At 39.0% G+C, this 11,294-nt stretch overlaps 2 protein-coding genes across 4 annotated transcripts; one reads left to right on the forward strand and one right to left on the reverse strand.

Annotated features, from left to right (window-relative positions):
* Window positions 1-1,246: 1,246 nt before the first annotated feature.
* Window positions 1,247-4,130, forward strand: LOC145906341 (serine hydrolase-like protein). Of its 3 annotated transcripts, XM_082993761.1 has the most exons (10): window positions 1,247-1,608; window positions 1,973-2,122; window positions 2,338-2,451; window positions 2,512-2,553; window positions 2,615-2,634; window positions 2,700-2,774; window positions 2,839-2,945; window positions 3,038-3,117; window positions 3,456-3,528; window positions 3,640-4,130. In XM_082993761.1, the coding sequence occupies exons 1-9, from the start codon at window positions 1,563-1,565 to the stop codon at window positions 3,470-3,472; spliced, it is 651 nt and encodes a 216-aa protein (XP_082849887.1). In that variant the 5' UTR covers window positions 1,247-1,562; the 3' UTR covers window positions 3,473-3,528; window positions 3,640-4,130. The 3 variants fall into 3 exon arrangements, with proteins under 3 accessions (XP_082849887.1, XP_082849886.1, XP_082849888.1); XM_082993760.1 differs by having other exon boundaries at window positions 3,038-3,528; XM_082993762.1 differs by lacking the exon at window positions 2,839-2,945.
* Window positions 4,131-4,269: 139 nt separating this feature from the next.
* LOC145906307 (steroid 17-alpha-hydroxylase/17,20 lyase-like) lies at window positions 4,270-9,095 on the reverse strand. The gene is made up of 7 exons (XM_082993722.1): window positions 8,500-9,095; window positions 7,794-7,969; window positions 6,879-6,997; window positions 6,570-6,709; window positions 6,271-6,383; window positions 5,190-5,363; window positions 4,270-4,917 (listed from the first exon to the last, which is right to left on the reverse strand). Exons 1-7 carry the CDS (start codon window positions 8,670-8,672, stop codon window positions 4,424-4,426), a joined length of 1,389 nt encoding a protein of 462 aa, XP_082849848.1. The 5' UTR covers window positions 8,673-9,095; the 3' UTR covers window positions 4,270-4,423.
* Between the last annotated feature and the right edge of the window lie 2,199 nt (window positions 9,096-11,294).

The following is an 11,294-nucleotide window of genomic DNA, read 5'->3' on the forward strand; positions in this document are numbered from 1 at the left end:
GTCCACATACTGGCCACGCGAATGCCGCGAAATTATTGCAAAATTTTTATATCAAGATTTATCTATTGATCATTTACAAAGCGACACACCTTGTTTGATTAGGTAGAAATAAACAGGTACAGCAGCAAAAAAAATGTAACCTACCCACGCACCGCGGCTTCTCCTAAGAAAGAATGTTTCTGATGACGAGACAACAAACGTTAAGTTCCACGTTCGAAAACACGATAAAGTGCTATTCTAACAACAACGGGTTGTGTAATTACACGCTATGTATACCACAAGCTTGTGTAGAATTAAATGCCATGATTGTCTAACTGAACCCACTTTCCGTTTACCAAACCATGATATAGGACGTTAAAAGCATTAAAATCGGCCATTAGGACTACAAATCCCGAAACAACAGAGGCAGACTTTACAAAAACGAATCCAAGAACAAAACAATCATCTGCAAACACTTGCATCAGTAAACCTGTTTATGTTGTAACTTATAGCTGGCGCTATTGTTAGTTACAGCAGACTTCTGTTTAACGTGACGCCATGCAGATACCGGATGCTGCAAGTAATGCTAACTCTGAATGCGCGATTACGACACACGCTTGTGCAGAAACCTAAAAATACGTGAATGTATTGTGTTTTTATACTTTATCTGAGAGCCGGCGCAAGCTTTTCAGTATTTCCGTTCCATGTATCCACTTTTAGCCATTCAAATCCGGGGGTATTTTTCGCATTTTTCCAGGGTTAACGTCAAAGGAGAAATACGCTTCGTTGTTACATAAAAAATTGGGTAAATATGCCTTTAACAATTAAAGCAAGCTAAACCGCTTGTGATAAAACTTGGTTCGTCACTGGATTATGCAGGTGGTAAAACAGGCATCTTTGCGTCATAAACACGCAATATTACCAATAATCCGTGTTTATTGAAAAAATAATCACGTTTTTTTAGACAGGAAAACTATGCACGCAATTTCAAAATACGCACATTTCTTAGGAAATAAAATGATTTTTCTGCTTTGCCCAAATCCTACATAACCACGTTATGGTAACCATGGTGACAGTCAAAATGTGCAGCGGGCGATTTCGTTTAGTTTTCGTGTCTTTCTAACTCCCTGTTCAGACAAAGAAACCTTTTGCTAACCATTTAGGGTGTAATTGTTATCTATTAAACACAATTGTCAAAATCAAAACAACAACATTTGTCACCTACTTTTTAGTTCACAATGCGTACATTTCACAACCGGATGCCTGCTGGTCCAGTCACTGCACTCGGAACTCGCAAGAGTTGGATCAACGGGGTTGCCCAACTGCTGTAACGGTCAATTTCAAAGTTTTGTTAACTGTGTCAACTCGTGTGTATTTTTGGACTATGGTTAAAATTCGCCCGGAACCGAAGTCCTTTAAATGTTACCGAACACTGGCTGATGCCGGGTATTGACCCGCGTTCGGTGTCGTGCATAACTGACGAGTCGTTAATCTTTTTCCAGAGAAGTTAATTTATAACTTGCAAAATCTCGGCGTGTTATGGCTATTGGGCCGTCATATCATGTCGGTTTGCTACTTTTGGAATGGATTCTACCAGAAGAGTGAGGTACGAAGGGACAAGCAAACAAGGTAAATTTAGATTATTTTCAATCAGTGTTTCCAATTGTAAACAACATCTTGTACGTGCTAACTGAAAATGGTTTAAACTTTTGACATAAAAATCTTAAAAATAAGAAGCACTGATGTGGTTAACATACCAATGTTTTTTTTCTTAACTCTAGTGCAAAGCAAGTTGCATAATGTGTAACATGTTTTTAATTCGTAGTTACTATTGAATATCCCTAAAATACCTTTCTTTGCAATTTTATTAACCTGCCAATATCATCAACACTGTCAACACAGATTTACATTGTCATGATATGTATATACAGATATTTCAAATGATGTTATTCCTTGATTAAAGAAGAATAAACAAAACAAATTGTTTATTCAGGCATTACCAAAGAAATTGAAATTCCAGTTCCCTGGGGTAAAATAGCAGGAAAAACATACGGAAATGACAAAAAATTTCCTGTTATCTGCACTCATGGTTTGCAAGACAACTGCAACAGCTTCGATGAGTTGATTCCATTCTTGCCAAAAGGTTTTCATGTAATTTAAACAAATTTCTTTGAACCCACTAGCAAACCTTACCAACATATGGGTTTAAAAACTGAAACCATATTACACATTTGACCTTAAATCATTTACTTTTTTGTACTGATTATTTTCGGTATGTTCACACAACATAATTTCTCTATGTTGGGAATTAAATTAATTGGAGTTTGTCTGCATGAACATATTTTTCAATTTCTACAGATAAGTTTTATGTAATGATTGATTTTCCTGGTCATGGTCTGTCCTCCCCTTTGTATCAAGGAGTGGAATATTCTCTCTATGTTTATGCATCTACTATACACAGGGTTGCTATTTGTGAGTTCTCCAAAAATGTTTCGGTTACTACCTTATGTATTTACTTATAACTTTTTTTAGATTTTAACTGGTCTGTATTTAGCTGCCTTGGACACAGCTTGGGTAAGTGCATAGTGAAACTACAAAAAATAATTAAATCAAGTTATGTTTATGCTTGTTAAAGGTGGATGTGCAACAACTATGGTAAAATTCTGTGATGGTTAAACAATCACATGAACATTCATTTTTTATTCATGTTATTTACTTAGTTTGCTGCAGCGTACCCAGAAAAGGTGGACAAGTTAATTTTGCTGGACTTTCCGGGAATGTTAGCCAGGCACCCAGTGAGTGCATTTGCTCTTACAGATACCCAATTGTTGTTTTTAGTAATGTGTGTAACCGATAAAGGAAATCTTATCACGTCAATTAAGATTTACATTGGAAAAATATGCGGAACATGAAAAACAAAGTAATAGAAATGAAATTCCCCGAAGCTTTAAAGATGCAAAGCAAAGGTTATTATTATACAATCACATAATACATGTGCATTGTGCAAAAGGTTAAATATTTCAGTGTTGTATGTTTAACTCTGTACTGTTTTTGCCAGATTATTATCTGTCAATACAATGTTGACAGAAAACGCAGCTGAAATTTTGATGGAAAGAGGAACCAATGACTATGGAAATGGTGGTTACAAATATTGCCAAATTGTCACTAAAAATATTGGTCTTCTCAGTCTCCTAAAAGTTTTTAATTTCCTTTTGCTTTAAATATGTTACTTGCACCATGAAGGTGCGAGTTCAGAATAAATTAGGGTGGAAATTTTCAACAACTAAAAAAAGTCTGTTTCATTCCCAGACATGGTGGTATTTAACCGTGACCCAAGGTTAAGAAACAAAATGGCCTTGTTTACACCAGAAGGGGCTGTGGCATTTGTGAAAAGTGTTGAGGCTGAAACGCTTCATATATTGTGGTTGTGTTTGCCCTACAGATGACAGTTAGAATAAACCTTTCATTTCTTGAAGGGCAAATGATGGAATGAGCAGGAATCGCCCAAAAGGAGTTTTTTTTTTACTTGAAAGCTTTACTAAATCTCAAGTGAGAAACACCTAATATTTCTATTTTATTAAAGTGTTTGAAACTGCTCTTTTATATTGTTCAAGTAGTAGGCCTAACAATTAGCAGTTTCTTAACAAATATATTCTTCAGTTTCATAGGCGGATTAATGTTGAAGGACAACATCATGTACATTTATGCAATCCAGGAGTTGTTGGTGGCCATATTGCAGAGTTTTTGAACAGACCAATTCGTTCAAAGCTGCTGAACAAATCTCCGGCAAAATCACAACTTTAGTTGTTTCAAAAATTAGTATTTGTGCAATATTTTTGTGCGTCTTGTGCATTGACTGACTGTAGTTGTAGCTGGTACATTTTTTCATAGGTGACGATACTTTCCATTAATAACACGAGACGCATTTTAATCGTTGTATAACAGCTGTCGAAAAGTTGTAGCAAACGAAAACAATGTAGCCTACTTCACACCAAGGTTTACCCCTATTTGTGAATCTCTTTTTTCTTCGACCCTTAATCTTTTGTCCCATCAATTTTTTGCCCTTAGCCTTGACCCGTATTTTGTCTTGCATTTAAAAGATTTTGCAATAATCTGTTTCAATTTAAAGTTATCAACTACATCTAATTCAAATCGAGCTCAGTCATAAGTTTAAATTCTACATTCACTTCATTTGAGACTACGACCATAGTATAATAAACATATGTTTAATATAGGCCTTCTATGCTAAGGCTGACTCACAACTTACTGAAAAATCTACACGTGGGCCTGCACGAAAATTCTTGTACACTATAAGAACGGCTGATAGGCTATGCATGTGATCTTATTAGAAGCAACTCTACAAGCGATAATTCTTCAGTATTACGTCACAGACGAGAAAAAACTACAACAATTGGAAATGGTCAAATAGCGCAACATTTACTGATCACCGGTTTCGTTTGTCAAGTATGACTTTGTATCTGGGCGGGTGCAGAAGCGTGGTAGAAATGCCGTTCAAATCCAAGTTGTCGTCCGACGGTGAAAGTGTGATGTCGTAGAACCATAAAATCGATACCACATAAGCCAGCAGAGAGGTCTCCACGACTTTCGGTCCGGCACATGCCCGCAACCCTATTCCGAAAGGAATCACGTGACCCAGCTTTCTGAATGCTCCTGATTGGTCCAGATGCCGTTCCGGTCGAAAAACCTCGGGATCCGGCGCCCAGTAATGTCTATCGTGGTGGACGCTCCAAATGTTGGGCATCACCGCTGTGCCTTTCGGGACCCTGTACCCCATCACGCTAGTTTCTTCAGTTGTCTGATGAAGGAGGCCCACTGGAGCCACGGGGCGCATTCTCAGCGTCTCTTCTATAATCGCGCGGCAGAAGTTTAGATCCTGTCGCTTTTCCCCCAGGGCACTTTTCACTGGGTTTTCGCATTCTGTCAACGGATTTCAAGTCAATGCAAAACAGAACAAATATTCAATCAGTTGTCGAACTGATAGAGTTACCTTCCAAGGACGTTGTGTAGGCTATATAGATACCTTTTGGAATTATTTTCTGTCTAACATATTTGGAGATCCTGATAAACTTAATTTAATTCAAGATATAGGAACCTACACTTCTCATAAGCCATGCATTTACAGCGTATATTTGCAAATTCTTGAAATATTTTAATGAAATGATTTTGAGTGAAGTACTCTTTGCACTAACCGCAAAGAACAGCATCTAACTCCTCTTGGGCTTTTCTCATGGCTTCGGGATGCTTCAGGAGCAGAAGAATGACCCAGACGAACTGGGCAGTGGATGTGGTGGTTCCAGCCTGAATTAAATCCGCCAACACAAATGCGAGGCTTTCTCTATCTTCGTTTGACGGACATTCGTTGACTGAAAACAGTATAGGTAATTAGCTTTAAAGGTGTGCACATTGCGATGTCAACATGTGCTCGTGAATATCCATGTGAAAACCTCTAAGAAGCCGCTTGATAAGCGGCTTATGCAGGGCCCTTGATAGAAATGAGCCGGTGCGAGGACGTGTTTATTTTACAAACAATGGTTTTCGTGGGCCCCATTTTGCTATTTACGGAACCCTGGATTGGCATAGCCATCGGTGAACCTCTCGAGCTTATAGACTGTAACTATACACACCATTATCCTCCTTGACCAACGTCAAACAATTTATTCAATAGAACAGTGCTTGTGCCTATTTTTTTGAAGTTTTGTTTATATCTGATATCAAGAATTCCAAAAAAACAATTGTCTCATTAAATATGGGACGAATCTTAGAAATAAGGACGATTACTGCCAACCCGATCATAGCCAATGCTAGTAAGTGATTTGTTTGAACTTAGCTTTGTAAGGTAAGCAAAGTGGAGCCAATAATATGGATTGAATCAATGAATCAATTCATATTATTCGCTCCACTTTGCTTAGCATATGATTATTGTGACACAGGGCCTGATGGCACTATTGGTTGAGCCTTGCTTGGCCATAGTGTTTCCACCTTGTTTTCTCCGTAAGGTTACACCTGGTTTGGTGCCCAAAGGATGACAGTGATTGTATAGTCATCACAAAGTGGAAGTCTTCGCTTGGCCGTTTGGTCAGCAAAGTCGTCTGAAAGTCACAACAGCTGCACTGATGAGACCTTTTAGGTCGAAACAGTGGCCATCTGCCTGCAGCTTACACAGTTAGCTGTATAAGTTTGAATCCCAGCAGACGAGTTTATATTCCCAATCTGACTTGCTTTGTTGGCGTATATTAAGTAAAGGGTTTTTCGACCTAATTAGCACTACACCTTTGCTATAATGTGCTGCCAAATTCGCTGCGGTTTCAGAATCCTTTCCATTACATTGTTGCATGATCTTTTCTCCCAACTTGTTTGTGTTTATTGTCATTTCGTCGAGATACCTGCAAAAGGTGTTATAGGAAAAATATTAGCGTTGTGCAAACGCCACACAGTTTATTCCGCTTTTATTCGAACCAGTCACGACTGTAATGCCATCAAATATAGACTAGAAACCATTTACAGTGGTAATAATAATGTAATGGGATAACAAATTATTACCTATGAAATGTCAGAACAGTTGCGTGTACCTTTTAAAAGAGGGAACATAGCAGAGCCAGGGCATGATGGCAAGTGCTTGAAATTTGGTGTTACGTATGTCTTCGTAGGCAAGGTGTAATATATCTTTGAGCACGGGGTCATCGTGTTCAAATCGACGAGAAAAGCATGTCTGCAACAAGGTTGCAATACTGAGGTACAAAAGAAAACATCTAAAACCTATGTGTACAAAAAATCATTCAACCCGCAACTCCTATACGTGCGTATGTCTAAACTTAAAAGCCAACTATCTTCTCCAAAGTAACACACGATCAATAGTAGTAAGTAGGTGAGACACTTACCTGCATGATGGAATTGACCAGGGCGTTAAGCACGTGATCATAAATATCTACTTCTCCAGAAATCCTATCCAAAGCTTCCCTGAAGTGTTTTGACTCGTCGGCCACAGTCGTCTGCACGTCTATCAAAACAGAGTGTTTTTCGTATTTTTAAATCGTCTGAGAATGCACGGAAAACGTGACTTCTATTCCACATGTTGACAAGGTAGTTGCAGTCAACAGGAACTAAAGTCATCATGGTTCAGTAAAAGTTTAAGATTTCTCGCACGACGCACGACCCACCACAATCTACACCTCATTAACTGTCACTCAGCGTTCCTTAGTGCTTTTAAAGAGTAGCTGAAACCGGTTTGTTATAGAATACCACCTATTTTTTAAGGACTGAAACAATTATGTTCCGGTTTCTGTTGCGTATACGTGAAATAAAACGCTAAGGTCTGATCAACATTAAAGTCTTGAACAGAAAAGAGCGGCCCAAGTTGTTTTAAATAACCTCGAATTAAGACGCTTTGCCTACTCATCGTGTTTAATGTGGATAGTTTGGCGTGTTTGCAATGATCTTTTCAGCTATTCAAAACGTTTTACAAAAACTAAATTTCAAATTGCAATCACAGTTATACGATGCTATGAATACCAGCGGTTGTACATATACCGCAGTGAATATTCACCACAGCTCTTGGTGCCGCATATACGTTTTCGCCATCATATGCTATGAAAATCATCAACGACTTTTGACTACACAACAGACGGCACAAAAAGTTTCAAATTGAAAGAAAATATGAAATTTTTCTGCGATCTTGTAGATACAGTTTTTAAAATATGTTTTAATGTGACTCCTCACGGACTTGAGGTTTTACTTGTTTTTCGCAGTAAAAATTGTTGACAACCACTGGCGTATGGAGTCGTATAGAAACTTACTCCCGAAAAGATCTTCCAAACCCACGTGGACAACATTCCTCCACTTTTTCCAATCCTCGTCGTACTGCTTGAAGAACAATCCCCTACTACCACGGTAGGCGTCGTACACTGGCCCATCCAACCTCCCGGCAAAGGCTTGAGCCTTTTTGATCATTGCTTCATGCATTGCTTCATGACTGCATGGGATGCAAAGATTGTGCATTAGTTTGAAACTTTGAAATTGTAATGATAGATGGTCTAAGTTCTTTGCAATTGTTAGCAGCTAAACTTCCTTACCAATGGAACTCGGCAATGTGTAAGCGGAATCATTGTGATAGAAAGTATAATTGGTTGCGAAAGCCAATTAAGCCATGAGTTATTTTGAATATTAATATATTGTGGCACCATAAATGCAGGCAATGACGCCCACAGTGAGACAGAAAAGGTTTTAAAGCATTTTCGGGTTTAAGACATAATGACCACTTGATAAAATCAACATTTTTTGCTTTTTCACGACCGCTGGTCTAGTTTTGAGATAAATACTCGCCTTAAAATCAAAACACCACAATATGTATAAGCAATGGAGCCAATAATAAATTTTAAGTGAGTGGCAGACAGGCCTACTGTGTAAGTCATTGCACGACAGTTTGACGGGCAAGATCATCAAGTTTATAACAGTGGCCCTGTCTGCAGTTCACCACTCAAACCGCATGAACTGTCAACTTACCCATTCAGCACTACCACGTTGGTCGTGCCCAGTCGGATTTGGAACACCGGCCCGTAATATTCCTCCGCCCACTGCATCAGCGTCCGTTCTTTGAAACTCATTAAGCTGAGGAGAGAACCGACGACGGGGAATCCCCACGGTCCTGGCAGCTCCTCCAATTCTTTCTCGTCCATGGTTTCTTGTCCCAGGGTTTTGGGGGATGCAGGTTATAAAAACACCGGGAATGCGCCTATAGAAATCCAACCTAAAGCGGCTAAAAACGCAGCATTGCGGGTAAATTCGTTCCCATGGTAACACCCCGTAAAAATTGGTCGTTTTACTTTTCACCATAGTTTGTTGATGGAAAATATTCCACGTCCAAAACATGATTTACCTGCGTACTCACAATTGAAGATAAATTTCTGAGGAACTTTCCTTCTGTCACGAATAAACGCGAAACAGAAAGTTGTCAGAAATTACAACATGCCTGACTGCAACGGCAACTGGAGAATGAACATTCGCTTTCCGAAACTTCAGCTGAATGTACTAAAAGCTTTTACTGCTTGTCTGGGCCTAATCGGTTTTGCGAATATGTGTGCATAAAAATGTACCACTTCCCGAGGTATTTCGACCTCCCCATAATACGCCCAAATTCGAAATCACAACATCCCGTCGGCGTTTGCCTAACACACAATGCGGTTATTAAGCTTTTGTGTCAGGTTACGCTAAAATCATATATGTTTTAGCGGACAAACTGTTTTAGTCCCGACCTTATAGCCCTACGCTAAGCAATTAACCTTTTCTGTATTTTAACTAACATGACTTATTTTTTATAGCGATTTATAGCAAAGTACATGTTAGTTTGCAACAACCGCTGTTTGTATATTTTTTGTTCATGGAAGCAAATCATCTTTGCAATATTTTAATATCATTTTTGCCTTGTTTTGTTAAGATGTGCATGCATGTAACTAGCCACCGTCACGTTTGTCAAATTATGAATTGGGCACTATCGGCATCCTAAAATTGCGATTAAATTCTTTGTTGTTATTATTATGTCGGAAAACAAAATCAATTCAAACCATGCAGACAGTTTCTGATCTACGTGATGCTAAATCATACGGTACTCGATCAAAGCGAACCAAACCGTCTGAATGTAGTTGACCATAACACTCGAAATCAAAGCGTCAAATTCAAAACAACTGAAGACAAGAGGTTCTTAAGCACCGAAGCGCCATTGTGTGTTGTGTTGATATTAAACCGACCACCTATCATGCAGAGCGCAGCTGGTCAAATGTGACAAGTGCAAAACAAGTTTATGCCTTGTTGGAATTGTTTGTCAGCTGCCTCTATTACTTTGGTTTTAAAGGCTGGGTTAAGGCACGGGCGTAGGCAAACACTTACCCTTTAACAGACATAATTTGGCGCCACATTTTAACCCTTAATTAGACGTAACATTTTAACCCTAAACACACAAGGGCGGAACCGAACATTTTCTCCAGGGGTGAGCGATTACAACCAAAACTCTTCATGACAAATTAATGGCGGCTTTTGGCGATGCTGGACAAGGGGGTGAGCCATGCGCCTGAAAAAAGCACGCTCTGTTGTAAAGAAAGAAAATATTTTCTAATAAAATCGTTTTGTCTTCTGCTGCTTCTGCGGTCGTTTTTAGTGCTATGACATGTTACAGAGGGTCTATAGCCCCACTCATCCGTCCTGGATCCTCCCCTGACGTGATTTCAGGGTTTAATATTGCGTGTACGGCAAAGAATAAGATATCCAGTTTCCATACTTTTAACAAAACTAATACTTGCATACGATCGTAACCCTGACGTATTTTTGACAAACCTGACAAACCTAAAGCAACCACGCGCATTTTTGCTCGTAGTTTAGACCTCCTCGATTGTCTGTAAATGTTTGCAACTAAAACCACATCAGGTTTGATATAAATTACAATTCAAAACAGTCCGCTACACTTTGCTGCGCACTGTGGATACAAACAAAGCAAATTAACGCTTTCATGCGGCCGAATAACAAAGGTAGACTGCATCTGACATTTCATACCCGACTTCCACTTCACCTAAACGTGGGCACAGTGACCAATAATACAGAACGACCAATAATACAAACATTCTGCTCCAGTCTCGTCACAATTGATACTACAGGCTTGCAGGGTATGACGATATTCTGGCACTATGTGTCAGTCACCTATGTTAGAGCAGTAATTATACAATATACAATAATTAAACATACAATAATTATCACGTGGTACCTAAACAGTTTTCCCCAAACGCACAAATGCAGCATTTCTTGTAAAAGCAGCGTTGCCATAGGTATAGTGGCCACATCGTAAAAAATTCTGGTAATCCTCCCAGGCACAGACACAACACCTGATCAAGCGAGTCGTGAAATGAATAAAAAAAATCACGTCAGCGCCAACCTTTTTTGAACTGTCGCGGTGTATTGCGAATAAACAGTTGATAGCCTTAGGACAAAGATGAAATTTTCGTTTTGGAAAAATGGCCTTTTAGTGCACTATTTTCTCCCAAGTTCTTGCTGAACGATATTTTTCATTATTCTGACGTTACGTGTCAAAGAAACAGATAATAAAACTGACACTGGCACCAAACTGGCAACTTTGTAGTTTTTTCGCACGATGTTTTCAACAGCTAACATGTATAATGCTATTCTTGCTGCCAATAGGAAATGTTCTTCTGGCGCTTAAGTTCCGAAAGTGTTTATTGCAACCAACCTTTCGTCCACCATCCGTCGAGACTTCCTCAGGGTTTTATGTCACAACGGGTTATGTCGCAACTCCT

Source organism: Ascidia mentula, chromosome 6 (genome assembly GCF_947561715.1).
Source record: "Ascidia mentula chromosome 6, kaAscMent1.1, whole genome shotgun sequence".
Taxonomy (NCBI): Eukaryota; Metazoa; Chordata; class Ascidiacea; order Phlebobranchia; family Ascidiidae; genus Ascidia; species Ascidia mentula.